The following is a 19,459-nucleotide window of genomic DNA, read 5'->3' on the forward strand; positions in this document are numbered from 1 at the left end:
ATGCCTGTTTTCTGGAGAGTTTTTAATCATAAATGGTGTTGAATTTTGTCAAAGGCTTTCTCTGCATCTGTTGAGATAATCATATGGCTTTTATCTTTCAACTTGTTAATGTGGTGTATCATATTGACTGATTTGCTAATATTGAAGAATCCTTGCATCCCTGGGATAAAGCCCAATTGGTCATGATATATGATCTTTTTAGTATGTTATTGGATTCTGTTTGCTAGAATTTTGTTGAGGATTTTTGCATCTATGTTCTTCAGTGATATATTGGCCTGTATTTTTATTTTTTTGTGGCATCTTTGTCTGTTTTTGGTATTAGGGTGATGGTGGCCTAATAGAACGAGTTTGGGAGTGTACCTTCCTCTGCAATTTTCTGGGAGAGTTTGAGTTGGATAGGTGTTAGCTTTTTTCTAAATTTGGTTTCAAGATATTCTTAAATTAACAAGAATCAATTTAGAATCAAGGTAGTATCTGTCAACAGAAGAGATGTACTAAGACTACATATAGGGAAATGGGAAAATACAAAGTGATCTCATGCAGTGATTCTCAACTTTAGTGCGCATTACAATCTTCTGGACAGTGGAAGAAGTACTTTTAGGGGACTGAAGGCAAACCACCAGATTAAGTAAACCCTTGGTCTCAGAATAAATACCAAAATGACTGACTAAAGATACAAACTTTGTTTCACAGGGAAGAACAGAGACAAAATACATCATGAAATATGAAATCAGTCATTTAAGAGAAGTGTACCTTCTCTAAGTCTCAGATTCAGGAATAATGATACTACTCTCAAGACTTTTTCTACAGATTATTTCAGATAGTGTGCAATAAGTGCTTCCCTAATTCATATGCACCACTACTATCATTATTTCATCACCATCATCATTACTATTGGATACAGAGGACATTCTCCCCCACCCCCACTCCCAGTTCCAAATATCTATTATCTGTTTTAAAAATCAAAGGACCACTTGCTGAGTTCCAGTTCATTGATTACCTACACAATTTTTAAACTGGTAACATTCTTACTAGCTTCAACCAAGTATATTAAGATTTCAGTACATGGTAGAAATCACAATTTTTGTCTAAACTACTGGCTTAGTCAATGGAGTCACAGAAGCATAAAGCTTACAAAAATGTGTGCTGTTTCTAAAGCACCGATAGCTAGATGAGTGAACTGCTTTGGAAAGTAACTCACTTTAGACAACTTCTATGTTGCCTACATTGTTTTCTGACTCTCACATTATATACAGATGGAAACAAAGGAATAAAACATCTATAATCTTCATCACTTCCTATAGTCAATATACTATATAGTACTGTTTCATAGTTAAAGTGCTGGGCCACTTGAGTAATTCCCACATAGATATCTGTGGTATTTTAATATTCTAAAACTGAAACAAAGCTAAAGAGGTGCTCAGCCAGGCTAAGACAGGGTTCCTCAACTTTAGCAACATTGCTATTTAGGGTTTGATCTTTTTTTTTGGGGGGGGAGGGGAGGGTGGGAACTGTCCTGTGCATTGCAGGATGTAGGTATCCCTAGCCTTTACCTACTACATGCCAGAAGCAATGTGCCCAATTTTCCAATTCTGACAACCAAAAAATGTCGCCAAATATTGCCAAATGTCTTTTGGGGGCCAAAGTCACCCCCAGTTGACAACTACTGAGCTAGAATTTTACACAAACATAATTGTAAACTCTGAGTGCATAGATTATACAAGACTGTGTGTAATTTTACTAAATTTATATAGTACAACAATTTCTGCTATACTGTTTATGCTACGGCACATAGTTTTCATAGAAGACTTAAGCATATATTACCCACAAATAATTATCTTTTTCGTATTGAAAACACTAATATTAAACAGGGGAAGAAACCAACAGTATTGGTTGCTAATCCTGCAACCATTTTTAAACCTAAACTTATGCACAAACATTTGATTAATGGAGACCTAAGTAAATCACTGCAAGTGTGTTTCCTTCTGAATTCGTAGTCTCTTGCTACTTGAAAGCATTTCTTTTCAATCTGCAGCTTCTCGGATTCAGATTCCAAGCTGCAGCCTATCTTTTTCCTGTTGTAAGCGTTCTCTCTCAAGTTTTAACTTCTCAGTTTCTATATCCTATGCTCCATGTCTAAATGTTGCAGCCTCTTTTTCTCAATCTGTAGGCGTTCCTTCTCTACCTGCAGTCTTTCAACCTCAATATCAAGCCTTTGTTTTTCCAATTCTAGTTTCTGTTTCTCTATGTTTACAAGAAAATGGGGCTCATCATATGTAGACTTAGACGGTGTTGAGTTCAGAGTAAAAAATTCATCAATGTGGGGGAAATCAGGAAGTTCATTTTCCTCCTGGAATCTGGTATGACTGATGACATTTCTTCCTCCTCTTCAATCTCAAATTCAGGACTCTGGGGATCTCCTTCTTCCTTTTCTTCCTTGACCTCAGGATCCACCTGCATCCCTGCAATCTGCCCCATTTTGCCAATCAGAATTTGTAGCACTTCGGAATCCAATCTTTTCATCTATCTCTTCAGTGAGAAAGTCATCTAAATCAGATGTGGGTAGGGGAAACCCTGAACCAGCTAGCTTAATGTTCGCCTTCATCTTCTTTCTCTTCATAAGGGCTCGCCAGTCAAGGTACCTTCTTTTCACTTCTGTCCCTGTTCTCTGTTCTCCTTACCCTACAGCATTCACACACTGTGCAATCTCCTCCCAAGTCATTCGCTTCATCACATTAATTGTTGTATTAAGCTGCTTAGAAAAAAATTTCTTCTTTCCTTTTCGTAATTTCTTTCAGAAGGGTCTGAGTTTCTTGTACACTGAAATTGCTTTTCCTTTTCAATTGCTTCATTTTCTAACTTAAGTGCAGTTTTTACAGTAAGGGAAGATGTGAAAAGAATTCAAGGAATGCTACAAAGTACAAAACTCAAGGGCAATTCCTTGTTAGTACTTTATTTAAATCTGAGTTTTCCATTCATCTAGTATCACAGGGGGTTGGATGTTTCCTACTAGCCTGGCAGCACCTCCCCCTGGATTCGATACTTTTAATGGGACTCCCAGATGACCTCTGTTTGTTTTGGAGGAAACTTTAAGGAACACTGCCTGACACATATATTCCTAGGTAGACATCCCATAACAAAAATTATTGGTTAGAACTTAATATTTCATTTATAAGGAAAGAAATTTAGATGCTTTAAACTACTAGAATAATTCTCTTTTTGAAAATTCCTAGAAACAAGTGTTCATTAATTTGTGCTTCTAAGTGAAATGTGAATTGTATTTAAATGGAAGAACATTGTGGTATATTTCACTCTTTCAGGAACAGATCACAAGGTGAACACTATTTGTAAAGGAAACAAAAAAAATTACTCATTTGTTGAAAGTTTCTTTAAAAGTTTTTTCAAATTCCAATTAATGTTTCATAACATAAAATGTGGTTAATCTCTAAAAGGAAAAAATTAGGCTAGTTATATTTTTAAATGAAAAGGCTGGAGAAAGGCCTTTCTTGATTGAAAATGTTAAACTAACTTTCCACCATGTATTTTGCCCAAAGTTAGGTAAGGGTAATTAATTTCTCATGGAAGTACTCACTAATTACTACTAGAACAGAATCAGGTTAAACAAGCCCTGAATTTCGAAGAAATGCAAAAATATTTGTAAGGTGCAGTGAAATCTAACTTTATAAACACTATGATGATATGTTAAATATTTTAAGATGGTTCCACATATTTCTTAAGTTTTTTCATGAATATTAAGTTTGCTATTTTAGGTTTAGTTTGATTAAGCTTCATAGAAGTCTTCAAAATTGCAAAATTTAATAAGTCCAAGGAAACTTTACCCTGGAAACATAGATTTTATAAAAGTAATTAAAATAAATTGCAGTTTTAATTAATGTTCACTAGGTAGATTGGTTTAGTGCCACGTTGTCTAAAAATTCAATATTTTATAGTTTCAAAAACCTCAAAGCACTTTATAAATATAACTTTGAAATTCCATATTCATAGTGAAAAAAGTAATTATGTTTTAGGGTTATTATTTCTCTGAAAAATGTACATATATATCAATTAGTCTTTATATTGGCCAAATTGCTAAAGTACTTTTTGACAAAACATATTTGCAACTTACACTGTAACTGAATAAGAGCCTGTAACACAATATTAAGTAATTGTTTAAATGTGTTTTGCCATTTATTTTCTGAGTATACAGATTAAATTTTGTCTTTGAGGGGCTTTTGTTTTGCAGGGAAGAGAAGGATAAACTCAGGCAGTTCAGAATTCAGGGAAAGAACTTCAAATGCCAGTGCATCAGCCTGAGATTATGAACCATTCTATTTAATGACTTAAGAGGAAAACTTGCAAGTATTAAAATGCTGACCAAGAGAGACCTCTGGTTTCGGGGAAGCATCCCCAACAACCTGGTAACAAGCAAATTCTCTCCAATATCCTTGCATTTTAAATTAACTACAGAGATTAAAGAGAAGGAGGTGAGTCATTCATTATTTGCTGGCAAAGTAAACTACAGAAGCTGGAAGGAAGCACATGGAGAATTGGAGGTAATAAGGGAAGAAGTCTGGAGCAGTAAGGTTGGACCAAGGATTTGATAGGAGAGCCTAAGAAATGAAGAGAAAGCAACCAGCGTTATGCAAGTATGTGGGATAGAACAGTTGATTTTTTAAGGGTTAGGTTTCCATAGATCAACTGTTGCAAGCTGAGCAGTATTCTACAAGAGGGTTTGGGAGTCAAGGTTGTTTAGTAAATCACAACTGGTCACATAGGAAAACCAGAAATGTGATGGCAAATGGGCCTACCCAGAAAGAAGAAAAATTGAACTGGAATTAAGACAGCATCTAATGTAAACATCTTAAAATAAGTCTTGTTATGGTATGATTTAGTCTCTCAGACTCTGGACCTCTTCACTAGCTCACCTGTACATATTAGGTAGGAAGGAGGTTTATACCCTGGCACCTGGCTGATTCTTGTGTTGCTGATGTCCCGTTGAAGTAGGGTTGGACAGTGCCTGACCTTGGACATTCAGCTAGCTTCTACTGCTTTCATTTGTGGGTCATGGACATGTCGTCTGTTCTTTCTTAGCTCATGCAGAGCCTCAAAGTCTCTCCCCATCTATGATTCATTTCAAATCTAGCTGCATTTTATTCACTCAGCCCAACATGTCCACCTTGAAGTCTATGCTACTCTTTCCACAGTTACAGAGCCCCTTCTAACAGTAACCCCACCTCCACCACCACTCACTCAGGAATTCTGAAATTCATCAGAGCCACTCAGGGCATCTGGGGAAGGGGGTGGCAAGAAAATGAGAGCCTTAGCATTCACCTTTTTCTATCTTTTTTATTTCTAGTAACAATAAATACAAACAATATATATTCTTTTCTGAGATACATTTTAATACATTAATTATTTTATATAGTTGAATTGTTTACTACATATTAACATGGTTAAATAAATGATTTTGTTTCTCATAGCATATGGTAAATGCCCATATTCTACTAATAGAAAATGAAATAAATCACTTATGTTTGCAAAGTTAAGTAGCTTTGCACAGTCTCCCCTGTGGGAAAAAGGTCACTAAAGTTATCATGTTCTTGTAGGGGAAATGGGGGTTGTGTGTCTACTAATGATACTTTCAGTCACTGTCTTATCTATTACTGCATTTGAAAGGAAACACAGAGTATTATAATTAAAATTCAAGAACAAATATTCCTTAAGCACTAAAAAAATTCAATGAATTACTTTGAAAGTATAATTTCACTTCCAAGTACCAAATATACATATACAACACAACTATACAACCAACAATACATGTTCTCCAAATGTGGGCAATGTACTGTGTAATGCAATTTCATTCTCAAATAAAAAGTACTTCATTATTAATTTTTCCATATACTAACAAAGATATACAACATATACTAACAAAAAGTTGTATAAATTAGCTAACCCAGACTTTTAACATAAGGATATCAAATATTACAAAAAGAATTAACACATACATTGATAACTAAAGTACAATGTGTAGCATTCTTAAATGTAAAATCCTAATGTATATCAATTTTTTGTACATGAAAATTGCAAAATATGCAGTTAAGTCTAACCCATTCAGAAACAATAAAACTATAATAAATTTTGCTTCATATATTGGCTTGATAGAATGTCAGCTTATTAGATGCCTTATTAATATGCAAGCATTGTGCTAATTGCTAGGTCCAGAAATGATAATATCCCTACTTCTAAGAGTTTCCAATTAAATAAGATAGATATGTAAACAAGTATTTACACCACAACGTAATACTCAGAGAATTGTACTCTTTAAGTAATTCGGCAACCTTGTTACCCTTGGAACCAACAACATAATTTGTTGAGCTAGTTAGTGGCTGCTTTGGTTTCTATTTTTTGTATATGCTTTAGTCTCTTTTAGAAGTATTATTAAAATTCTGAAAACCGTATCTAATGACAGATGATCAAAAGACATTAAAATCTGGCTTCAGAATTCCTCTCCCAGGAAACATGTTTGTGATTATGTTGACAGTCAATAGAAGGAGAAATAGCAAGGCTCTAGCTCACACTGAATTTATAAAAACTTATTAAGGGAATGAAGTGCTTGCTTTATTACAAGATCATGCAATGCTCATCATGCTCAACACACCAAAAGAGCAACAGAGCTAGGATGGATTTTTCTGAGGCAAATGTACACGTAGAAGGTATGTAACCTTGGCCACTGTGGCAAGTTTTAAAGTGCTAAGCATTTGAAGAAGAAGGAAAGTGAGAACTGATTTCAGAGGAATGGAAGACATGCTACTTCCAATACTTATGGAGACAGCAACCTAAGATCAAGGACTGAAAGTTATTACAGGGAGGCAGAGTTGCTTTCAACCTTAGGAAGAACTTTCTAATAGAACTGTTTAAAAATGGAGGTAGTGAGCACTTTACCCTGAAAAGAACTGAATTAGAATTTGAAAGGAAAATCGCCTATCAAGGGTATTTTAGAATTTAGAGGGGTTTTGTATACAAGGCTGGAAGCTCTATTAGATTCTAAGGTTATCTTCAAGTTTGAATACGAATCTATGATTTAGAAAAGTTACCTCTTGATCAGTGTATAATACCATGCTGTGATTAAAACCCCTATTTATAAATTAAATTTAACCATGTTAATCAAATATAATTTATTTGTAAACATAGATTTTTAAGATTTAAAGATATCTTCCAAGTCACATAATCTTTATCTAGATTCACTACATATAGCTATATAGCTACATTTGCAGTGAAATAATAATAATAATTCAGGACAAAATTTTAGGTAATGGTCTTTCAGTTTCTATTCACTGTAAAACAAATGTGCACTTATGGTAAACAGAAAGAGAAATCCCTATTAGCAGCTCACTATAAATGTTAACACCCTTTACAGAGCTTTTCCTAAGTGATTTAAAAAAAAAAAAGAATTTCCTTCAACAAGAATGCTCCTAAAATGATGTAATTTTATGACTCACATCTTATTGAAATCTTGAGCATGCAGACATTAAAATCAAGTTACTCAGAATGCCTAAATGCTAAACAAACTGGAGGAAGCAATTAGTCAAAAGGCAGAAAAATACTACAACCAAATTGTGCAAATAAAATATAGAAATCTTTGGTATACTCCTGTATAAAAATATATTTGGGCTAGTTCTCTGCCACATGACAGTTTTTGATATTTAGTCTTATTCCAAATATGGCTTTATAAAGTGGAGTGAATTTTGTTACATTGAACAGAAACTGGCTTCCTTATAAACTTAAGCCTTCGTTTTTAGATTGCCCTTAAGAGCTCCCCATTGGAAGGCATTTTTTGTTCTTACACATTCAATTCTAAATATATGGGTTTCCAAACACTGGATCCAATTAAACCGAGAGTGATGATCCAAAGTATATTCAACAATATATTTAACCATTACATTTACTGCTTCCAACTCTTAAAAGATAAACAGATGTCTCCCTCTATATTTGACTCTGATTTTCAAGTCAGATGCCTTCTTTTAGGTACCCTGAACACATATTCAATTGCTCTTCTTGGTATCTGGGGAAAATGGAATCATGTTGCAGGATGTGGTTGCTCTCAAATAATATTCTAGCTTTCAAGAGTAACATATAATGAATAATGTTGTGATAAAGACTGCTTTCCCTCCCCAAACCAACATTATTATATGAATGCAGTTAATTTGATTATGCAAATATTCTTCATACTGCTTTTGTTTCACAGGCAATAGATGAACAGGTGCTCTACATTATAAATCAAGTTTGAAGATAGTTCTAAAAATGCTCATTAACTTTGATATCATATAAATGTTGAATTTAATTTTTTATGTTTAATAATGACACATAACTACTTTCAATTTTAGCAGACACTAGGATATTACAATATTGCAATTTTTTGTGTGTGTGCATAATCCATTTACCAGGACAAATGATAAAGAATTTGGAAATGTTACTTAGAATTTTGCTACAAGAATGAAAGCAATCTGGATAATGAGCTTAATTATTTTGTCTCTTACAATGCAGCAGACTGAAGGATGATAATGAAAGGAAAGGAAACTTTAAAGAAAAAAAAAGACTAAGAAGTCATAAAGGGGTATTGTCTTCTAATCTTACAGACAGGAAAAACGGCTCCTCCTGCGTAGCAGAATAGACTTGAAAGATCACTGAGACTTGCAAAAGATCGAGAATTAGAGGGCCAGGCCAGAAATAATACATGTGGTTCTTGGTGAAGCCAAAGTGACTGGCAAGATCAGAATGATACCAGTTAACTCACTGACCATGTGTACATGTGCCTGAGTTCCTTGAGGATTTTGAACACCCAGAACCATTTTTCAATAACCATTCAGTAGATCAAATGAAAGTGTTCCCTTTACCAGATGATGCAAAATTGGAGAGAACAAGATTAACTGCCAAGAGAGCCAAGCCCAGCACAGACTGCTATAATGTCAAGGAAAAAGAACAGTAAGTAAAGGAAGAGTTTGAGGTTTTATGACTAGACAGACTACTTTTTTAAGTTATAACTGATGAAGAACACTCAGGTACAGATGAAAAAGGGGTGACAGTAAGTGAAAAACGATCAACAAGTTTCCTGCAGCAATTGTGGAAACTAAGGCAAGAAAGCCTTGTGCATTGAAAAGTGTTTTAAATCAAATGCAGAGGGAGCTACTTATGCCTTGGTAACAAGGATACTTCTAGTAACATCAGGAACCAATGGCCGTGGTTGCTCTGTGACAACCCAGAGGGGTGGGGTGTGGAGGGAGGTGGGAGGAAGGCTCGAGAGGGAGGGGACATATATGTGCCTATGGCTGACTCATGTTGATGTGGGGCAGAAACCATCACCACATCGTAATTATCCTCCAAGTAAAAATAAAATTTAAAAAATCAATGGCCATTGAAAGGAATGGTAGAAATCAAGATATAATAATGAAACAACATCAGGAAGGGATTCTATTTTGCTTTAGTTGCTCCTTTCTTGAAATATTTGTTTATATATGCTTAAATTAACAATTTAGTCACCCACTGTGTTATGGTCTTTCTCAAATAACTTTTCAAAGTGCCACATTAACACACAAAGCGTCCACTGAATTTTCTTTCTTTCTTACGCACCCAACACAGACACACAACCACAGAGAGAGAGAGAGAGAGAGAAGGGCAGAACCAACAAAGGTAGGTAGGGAGGAAGCTACCAATTCTACAGAATTTTTATGCAACTATCGTCTGATTATGGACCATCCCTGATTTTGGAATTGCATGATAATTTAGTCTAACATTCTGTTTCATTTTGAAAAATATATTTGAAACTTATGATTGCATAAATTTATATGGTAAAATAAAAGGACCTTCATTTAGGTACATTTCCACTTCTAAAGAATATTTACAACAGATTAACATTTACTACAGTGTATGGGAAACTTCATTTGATTCCAGAGAAATATAATCTACACATTACCTGAGATATAAATCAGGTCCTAAAACCTAAAATACCTGTATCGTTAAAACTGATTAAAGAAACATATCCTCTTACAAGGCAGAATCATCTTAGCTGAGAACAAGAATGATTCTCTTTCATTGTTTGGGTTAGAGATGATTAAACATCTAATAAGTTACAAGTTTCACATATCTACTATGAATACCAAAAGCCCAGTCACATTTTCAAATTAGTAAATAATTCACTATGAATAATTTGCTGAAGAAAACATATACAGCACTTTACAGAGGGTATACATCATCACAGAAAACTGACACGGTGCTAACTGAAACGTTTAAATTTCTTACTGCAACTCAAATGTGTACATGCAAAAGTTTAAGAAATGCCAGCAATAGTGGTCCACTTATCTAGAGGTCAGATTTCCTATGTCCTCGCTTACATTGGAATCCGGCAATGATATGGAAAAGTATTTTAAGACCACCATCCCAGAATCCAAGAACATCACTAAAAGGGTTACATGTCAAGATAAAATCAGGTCAGGTATAACTTGAACTGACTAAATAAATCAAGAAAGTTAATTTACTGAGCTTGAGCCAGAAAATAAAATACCTGTAAAAACTGAGACCAACTAACACTGAAAACTTATAGAATATGCAAATTTTAAGACATTTCAGTAACTGCCAACAGCATTACAGTACACTATACTCTTGCTGAAGAGTTGAATCAAAAAATTAAAACATGTTTAGTGTACAGTTTTAGAAGGCTGGGGAAATACACTTCATTTCAGAAAATTTTCTGACTCAAAAATAGTGAAAGAAAAGAAAGGGCTTAAAAATAGCTAACCAATGTTCAGAAAAAATAGGAATTCAACTACTCTTATACCTGTAGTAACAAGATAGGATTCTCACCTCTAATATATTTTACACTTCATATAATATAGTATAAATGTCATTTTTACTATCTAAAGAGATTTCTCCCATTAACATTGTACAGTTCTGTGAAGTGTGATTTGTCTGTCTGTCTGTCATGGATAAAGTACTTTAAGAATCAAAACATCAAAGCCTGAGTTTTACTTACATATGAAAATACTAATATCCTAGATTCTCCAAGATTAAATTACAGTTTTTGGTAAAATGTATTGTGTATTTTAAAGTTTCTGGGAACTGCTAATTCATATATAGTATACATTCATAGTATTTCTCTAATATGGTATACATTCACAGTAATTCTCTTATAGAAGGTGTGTTTTATCTTACTAAGCTGTAAAGACCTTTTTACCAATAATTAAAGTTAATAAATTTACTGCAGGCTTCTAGAATTGCAATTGCTTTAGAAGGTCTAATCATACACTACTTTTAGAAATGATTAGAAAACCATGGGTCTCTGTATTTATTAAACTGAATCACTTGGCAGTAAAATTCAGTTAAGGCTCTTGGCATTGGTGAAACTTCTTCCCACTCAGACCTGCTGCTGTGGTAGACCTGAACTTCATCTGTGATTTCATCTGGTGCATAATCACCACCTAATATATAAATTTTATCTTCAATTCCAACTGCACCTGCATTGAAGCCTGCACATTCAAAAGATCCTTCACCTTTCCAAACACAAGTATCTGGACAAAAACTATAAACCTTGTAAGTGGAAAGGTCACATATATAGAGTGTGCAGTTTACTGGGACAGCTTTAATTAACGTTGCATGAAAAAACTGCCCAAACTCTGCTACTAGTTCAGACCACTGATCAGTTGTAGCATTGTAGTTGAAAAAGCAATCAAGTGATGGGTTAAAAGCATCTGTAATTTCTACCTCTGATCCAAGAACATAAATTACATTTTGGCATGCACTTGCTTCAGGATAGTATATGCCCCTGGGTAATGGGCTAACAGACACCCATTCTTTGGAAAGAGGATTGTAAGATTCAACATCTAAGAGACTTTTAATGTCCTGAGATCCTCTAGTTTTTCCACCTATGACAAACAATTTATTGAGAGCCATAACTGATGTATGCATGGTTCTTGGTGTTTTCATAGTTGATACCAGGAAAAAATCATTTTTGACTGGACAGTAGCACCAGGTTTGATCAGTGGCATCATGATATGATTCTGCAATATGAAGCCGAACTGTTCTACAACATGGCCCTTTGCAACCACCTGTCAAGAATATTTTCTCCCCGTAACTAGATAGACTAGATCCGGGCAAATCAATCAGGTGTGACTGTGGCAGTATCTTCCATGAATCACTTTTAATATTATAGCAAAACGTATACTGAGCTTCTCCATTTTCCTCAGTTTTGTGAACAAATATGTATTTTTCAGTTGTGGATGGTCGAGCATCAGGGAAAAGTCCACCAGAACCTTGCACACACTTAATTGCATCCATGATTATGTCAAAACAGTTTGTGCTTTTGAGTAAACACTCTTCATTGAGTAGACAATCTTGAAGTGTCTCCTCAGATAACTGACATAATCTTACTTTTTTAATCAAATAAGGCAGATGTTTTTGCCTTGATTCTAAGTTATGTTTAGTCCAACTAAGGACAACTTTCAGTACAGTTTCTTCTTCAGGAACATTTAATTCATCTGATTCCAGACACTTTTGCAGTACTCCAAAATTCATCTCTAAGAAATCACTGGATTTAAATAATAAAGAAAAGTGATGTTGAACAAAGTATAAAGCATGGTCAAACAAACGGGCAGAACCATAGCTATCTGATATAGATAATAACTGTAAACAATTGACAAGATTAATACTTTTTATTAAAAAGTCACTGCAAGCTTTGGATAGGAAGGAAACTTGAAGAAATGATGACAACTGGAAGAACATTTCCACATTATCATCTGTTATCTTTGTTTTTCCAGTATAGGCATAATCAAGAAATGCTTTTATTGCTTTGGAGGACAAATTAGTAATGGTAACACTTCCACCATCTCTTTCTTTCATGTTTACTTCAAACATAGCCCTGCAAAAATGAAGAACACAGAAGAACAAATAAACAGGAATATTTTATTCCAATTTTCAATATGACCTTAAAAAGGTTTCCTTCAGTCTTAGGTTGATATAAAATATATTTACAAAATACATTTTTAAAGCATCCTAATAAATCAAGACCATATTATTTATCTGTAAAATACACATATTACACAATACCACACTGAAAAATATATAGATTACAGCTAATAGCAATGAATCCAAAGGCTATCAAAAGATTCAAATGTTGTGTCTGATTTGATGTTCTTATATATTATTCATAAAACTGGGGTAAAATCTAATGGCTGAATTTATTTACCTATGGATTAATTTAGTACCAACTCTGCAAGTGATAACTAAAATTACTTAAAATATAGGATAGGATAAACTTACATATACATTATCCTACCTGGTAAAGTTGATACCACTCTAAGAAACTGGGACCATCTTTGGCTCACTTTAAGCAAAAATATAAATTATTTGGAAATGTTTAGGCAGGATATATTTCACAACTGGCTTTGGTAAGAACAGTATTGCCATCCATCCTTAATTAACTTTATATCCAGAGTTACTAATTTTTACACTTTAAACAAACTCATTAGGATGGTTTTCAGTAGAACTGCAAATAAAAATTAAGGTTAAAGAAGAAACAGCTACACAAAGAACTAAAGACTGCTAGTTGAACATTCATTAAGACTAAAGGTCACCTGACTTTGGGCCTGGTTTAACACTGGTTTGTTCTGTACCAGTAACGTCCAGGGTACCTTTGTGGGCAGTGCCCACGTACTCTGCAGGCATGCTTAGCTGGTTAGTGTGCTAGACTCTCTGCAACTCCATGGACTGTAGCCCGTCAGCCTCCTCTGTCCATGGGATGTCCCAGGTAAGAATACTGGGGTGGGTTGCCATTTCTTCCTCCAGGGTATCTGCCCAACCCAGGTTTCAAACCCACATCTCCAGCACTGCAGGTGGATTCTTTACCATCTGAGCTATGAGGGAAGCCCCCAAGTAGTACTCTGGGGGAAAACTAAATTTCATTATTAAAGCCTATTCTAGAGAGTAACTAAAGCTACTAAAGAAACACTAGTGTCCACCTGAAAAATATGAGGAGGCTTCCAAATACAGAACACTCCTTAGGAAAATGATGATAAAGTCCCTTTCTACTAGGGATATTCAATACTTCTTAATATAATAACAAATAAACATGGTTACAAAAATTTATGCATGTTCCACATTGTGCAGGATATTTCAATAATGTGATCAACTTAGAAACATTAACCTGTGGTGATAATCATATTAGATTATTAAGATATTTATAGTCAGTTTAAGTTAATAGTAAGAGTGTGCCCTCTAGAACAGGGCTGCCTTATTAATAATTGTGTGACCCTGGGGAGGTAACAACTTAATCATACTTCAAATTCTTCTAAAAATGAGGATACTAGGAGTACCTATGCCACCGAGTTATGAGAGGAACAACTAAGCTAACTGATGCAAAATATTAGCTGTTATCAGAGTAGGAAATGGCAACCCACTCTAGTATTCTTGCCTGAAAAACTTCATGGACAGAGGAGCCTGGAGAGCTACAGACCATGGGGTTGCATAGCAACTTAGCACTGAGCATATTAGCTGTTACTATCATTTTAAGGAAAAAGTTTTCTAAAATCGTATGCATTTCTAATTTACCATCAGCTTCCACACTGTCTCTGAGAAGACACATGTAATATCATATTTCTATACTTCATCCTATTCATCTTTAAAGTATTCAGTTAACTTCTATCTCAAATTTACTGTGTTATCATAAACTGGTTATACAATAGTGTGCTTCCTTTTGAATCTTGTCTCCAGGGACTTTACATTTCAATCATAATTTTCATTTTCCAAAAACATTATAAAGGGCATTTACCATGCACTGTGTACTTTTCTGCTATGTTTAATTTTATATACCCCAATATTCCTGTAAGTTTATAGCCCAATACTCCAGTGAGTTTGATCATAACACAAAATTATGAATTAGTGGCCTTAGCTACAAGAGTGTAAATTATACAGACCTTCTAACTACTTTTGTACACATTTTTATGTGAACTATATACTCATTTAGTAAAATATTATATATCATAAAAGATTCAGGTCATTATAAAACCATTATTTGTTTTACTTCAGAACAGGTACAAATTTTAAAAAACATTGTTTTAACAATAATTTTTAAAAATTGAAAACAGATCCCTAAAAAGCTAACCAGTAGGCATAACTCCAACATAAAGAGTAGAGGACTGCCAATTCAAATACTCACATGAACCTCTTATTTTGTTAACATGAAAACTTTATAAGGAAATAAGACTGCATGTTCAAACCAAATTATTTCCTTTTTTGGCTAGATTTGGAAATAATTTCAGCTAAAAACAATTCAGCTAATGATGGTAACAATAAATAATAATAAATTCATCTTAATAACAATTTAATTCAACAATAATAACTGAAAGCAGTGGACACTAATCAATTGTTGCTATTTAGTCTCTATGTAGTGAGTAGTGTCTGACTCACTGCAACCCCATGGACCACAGCCCACCAGGCTCCTCTGTCCATGGGATTTCCCAGGCAGGAATACTAGACTGGGTTGACATTTCCTTTTTCACAGGATTTTCCCCACCGAGGGATTGAACCTGTCTTTCCTGCATTGGCAGGTGGGTTCTTTACCACCAAGACACCAGGGAAGACTGACCTAATCATTGCATATATGTTATTTCATTCAACTCTCATTAATGACTTTATGAACTAGGTCCGATTTGTCTTATCCTAATTTTTTTTTACAGGAGAAGACAATGCCACCCCACTCCAGTACTCTTGCCTGGAAAATCCCATGGATGGAGGAGCCTGGTAGGCTGCAGTCCATGGGGTCGCGACTTCACTTTCACTTTCCTGCATTGGAGAAGGAAATAGCAACCCACTCCAGTGTTCTTGCCTGAAGAATCCCAGGGATGGGGTCGCACACAGTTGGACACAACTGAAGTGACTTAGCTTAGCAATTTTTTTACAAATAAAGAAACTGAAGCATAAAGAGGTTAAGTTACCTAAGTTCAGTCTAATAAGTGGTGGATCTGGAATTTAGACTTAGGGCATGTGCATTAAGAGGTCAAATACTTACCTATTATACTGTACTGCTTTCTCTAATGAAGAGGTGATATGAAGGATAAGGGAACAAAAAGAGTTCCTTGGAAGAAAAACTGAATTCAAAGGGAGTTGGAAAGAAACTAGTGGAACCTGAAAATGGGCGAGCATAAGGCCAGTTAGGGCCCCAGTGGAGGCTGAAGAATAACTTAGGTTACCTGAGAGAAGAAATGAAAAGAATACATAAAGACATATAGTCTAGTTATGCAAAAAGCTAGTAAAAGGTGTAGTTCCTCTTGTCCTCAGTAAACTGTGAGGTAGCACTGAGCCACTCTCAAATTCAAAGCAGGAAACCCTAGAGAAACTGGTGTTTAGTGACTTCCACTGGTGGTTGCGTGGATAAGACTCTACACTTCCAATGCAGAGGGCACGGTTCAATTCCTGGTCAGGGAACTAAGATCCCACATGCCACATAGGGCAATCAAAAAGAAAAAAGGTGAAAAAAAAGTGTTTAGTGAGTAATAGATATCAATAAACTTGCTGAATGAAGTACCAGCTATAAGATTTAATCTTGAGCAATAAGGGTATAGTTTAATTATATGTTGGTAGTAAAACAAGAGTTAAATTAAGGATTAAAACCAGTATAAGTTAACTTGTATCTAGATGTTTTTATATCTTATATCTTGCTCTTTTTTATCAAGTTTGTTAGAGATTTAAACTCTGCTTACTTAGAATTGTTTCTAAAACTGAACTTAATGCAAAATACTGCAATTAGGATTTAAGTTTATTAAAGTATGACTAGGAGGGCTGAAGGTCAGGATGTCAGCAAGAGAGGTTTTCCTGTCTGATGAATAGGTCTCAGAGGTATTACCTTCATACAGTTACCACAATACTAAGGTCATGTGTCTGACCCTTAACCACAAAGAATCAGAAACCCACTGTCATCATAGTGGATTCTAACAGTGTTATGACTATTGCATTCCTTGTAGGATGATCTACTTAGGGAACCAAATTATACTCAGAATCAGAAGAAGTTGAGTGCTCTCCAGAAATGGCTCTGGAAGTTTTCCCCATTTTAGGACGATCCAGGCTAAAGAGAAGAGAAACTTTCCACGTTAGAGTCCCTCTTCCTTGACAATCCATGGAATACAACTCATGTCCAAAATGTATTTTTTTCTCAGATGCCTCATTTTCTTTGAGCTTGGCTTCCATTTCTGCTCAGTCTATCCTTTCCTCTTTTGCCAAATTATACAGTGCAGGGGACCTTCCAAACAAAACTGACCCCACATCAAAACAATTTTTTTTTTCCCCAGAACAATAAGGACTAGTGTTTAACTCTGGGAAATCCTAGCCTGGGAAGACTTGAGATTTTAAAAAGGTAGTCTTATATTTTCATATTAAAAAAAAATCATTAGTTAATCTAGGTTCTAAGTATCTCTTTTTAAGTATTAAAGATTACTATTCAATGCTCTGTAGGGGAAAAACTGAGTTACAGTCATAAAAATAACTTAATTAGTGGTATTATAAAGTCTGAGGGATAGACAGACAAGGTAAAGTACCTGAAAAAGTCACTGCACGCTGCTAACACACAACGATGACATGGGATTATTTCATCTTTCATGATTATTTTGAAATCATAAAAGATATTTTGTTCTCGAAAATTCTGTAGTATACTTAAGATTTTCTGTCCATGATCTTCTGATACAAGGAAGTTGTTTTTCTTCTCAGATGGAATTCCATTACATGAGCCTTTTTGATTGAAATCATATGAATTATCCATAGCCACTTCTATCTGCTCTTAGAACTAGAAGGAAAAAAAAACAAATCACTGATTTAGCAGAGTCTTAATGAATTTTCAGATCTAAAATTTGCCCTCTTAGTGTAAATCACAAAAAAATGCTCATTAAAAACAATCATAATGGTAAATCTTGTCCCACACACTGGTTTTCATATTTAACAGTAAATTCCTTTTAAATTTTTATAAATATTGAGCTCACTGAAATAAAAGGTATGTTATTTAGGGATAAAGTTCAAGGCTGTATAATTACATTAAATAGCACTTTTACAAGTTGTATTAAAAACTGACATAGAATCTGACTACATGTCTAGCCTTGTTACATATAAGAGGTATTGTTTTTATAAGCAGGTATCATTTGAGTATCTATCCAACACATCCCTCTCCACTCCCATCCTTTTCCTTCTGGTAGCAAATCAGATGTCAAAATGTTGATATTGAAGCACAGGTATATGTCTTCTGGGATTACACTTTTAAAAAACAAGTGGTTGAAAAACAAAAGGGTGTTAAATTAACTGGTTATAGCCTTTAGTAAGGAAGGAAAAGTCAACATTGGTTCAAGCTCTCCTATTTGAAAGCAGGAAAGCCTTTTAAACGAGGTCAGAAATCCAAGATAGTTGAAGGCCAGATTAACTGTGACTTTCCCAAACCGCAAATTTAGTTTTGAGCATAAAAGTTTATAGCACAAAAAGCAAGAAAGTAGGAAACAGACAGACAGTAAGACTGGGATCTAGGTAAGTCAGAGAAATAGGAAACCTTGATTCCTTAGCATACTTCTGTTCTGGTTATTTATTGCTTTGCAAATCACCACAAAACTTAGTGGCTTATGACAACTTATTCTCTTATGGTTCTGCAGGGTTAGATGCAGCTGCTTATTTGCAGGCTTTCATATGGTCAGTCAGCTGGCAGCTCTGGCTGAAGGCCTGATTGGGTCAGGGTCAGGTGGCAGCTCACCTGAAGGCCTAAATAACCTGGGTGAGAGGTCCAGTACGATTTCCTCACTCACATCTCCTTCAGACAGGATGGACAGCTAGAACAGACAGGGCTCTCTCTCCCTCTTGATGCACTCTATCCATGTGACTGGCTTAATACTTCTTCATAGCATGGCAGTCTCAGGGTAGCTAGACTTCTTACATGGTAGCTGTGTTCTAGAGGAGGAGTTTCAAGACCAAGTGAAAGCTAGACGCTGGAGAAGTAGTCTGAATTGTCCTACAACATCAATCAAAGCTTCATTTTAAGACTGAGACAATCATCTCTGTGTTATCCAAAATGTAAGCATTAGCCATGTATACCAATTTGCATTTAAACTATTTAAAATTAAATAAAAATTAAAAGTTTAGTTCCTTGGTCTAGCCATATTTTAAGTAGTCAGTAGCTATATGTAATATGATGGTTACTTTTATGTGTCAACTTAATTGGGCCATGGGTGTACACAGATATTTGGCTAAGCATTGTATCTGGGTATGTCTGTGAAGGTGTCTTTGGATGAGACTAACATCTGAATTAGCAGACTGAGGAAAGCAGGTTGCTTTACTTAATGTGAGTGGAACTCACTGAATCCATTAAAGGCCTGCAAAGAACAAAAGGTCCAGAATGAAACAATTTTTTCTCTCTGCCAGACTGTGTTTGAGTTGGGAGTATCAGACT

General features: G+C 35.0%; 1 protein-coding gene and 1 pseudogene across 4 annotated transcripts in view; both read right to left on the reverse strand.

The window, feature by feature from the left end:
* Positions 1 to 1,583: 1,583 nt before the first annotated feature.
* On the reverse strand, positions 1,584 to 2,869 carry LOC110138410 (myb/SANT-like DNA-binding domain-containing protein 4 pseudogene; annotated as a pseudogene).
* Positions 2,870 to 5,326: 2,457 nt separating this feature from the next.
* KBTBD3 (kelch repeat and BTB domain containing 3) overlaps positions 5,327 to 19,459 on the reverse strand; it is a 53,913-nt gene continuing 39,780 nt past the window's right edge. For 3 of the 4 annotated variants that reach the window (XM_020895458.2, XM_020895461.2, XM_070473698.1), the window contains exons 2-3: positions 17,577 to 17,821; positions 5,327 to 12,907 (exon numbers count right to left, since the gene is read on the reverse strand). In XM_020895458.2, coding sequence (XP_020751117.1) covers positions 11,305 to 12,907; positions 17,577 to 17,797 — 1,824 coding nt within the window. In that variant the 5' untranslated portion in view covers positions 17,798 to 17,821 and the 3' untranslated portion in view covers positions 5,327 to 11,304. Of the gene's footprint in view, positions 12,908 to 17,576; positions 17,822 to 18,766; positions 18,974 to 19,459 lie in introns of those variants that run through there. The other variant, XM_070473697.1, reaches the window with a different exon arrangement.

This window comes from Odocoileus virginianus, chromosome 10 (genome assembly GCF_023699985.2).
Source record: "Odocoileus virginianus isolate 20LAN1187 ecotype Illinois chromosome 10, Ovbor_1.2, whole genome shotgun sequence".
Lineage (NCBI taxonomy): Eukaryota > Metazoa > Chordata > Mammalia > Artiodactyla > Cervidae > Odocoileus > Odocoileus virginianus.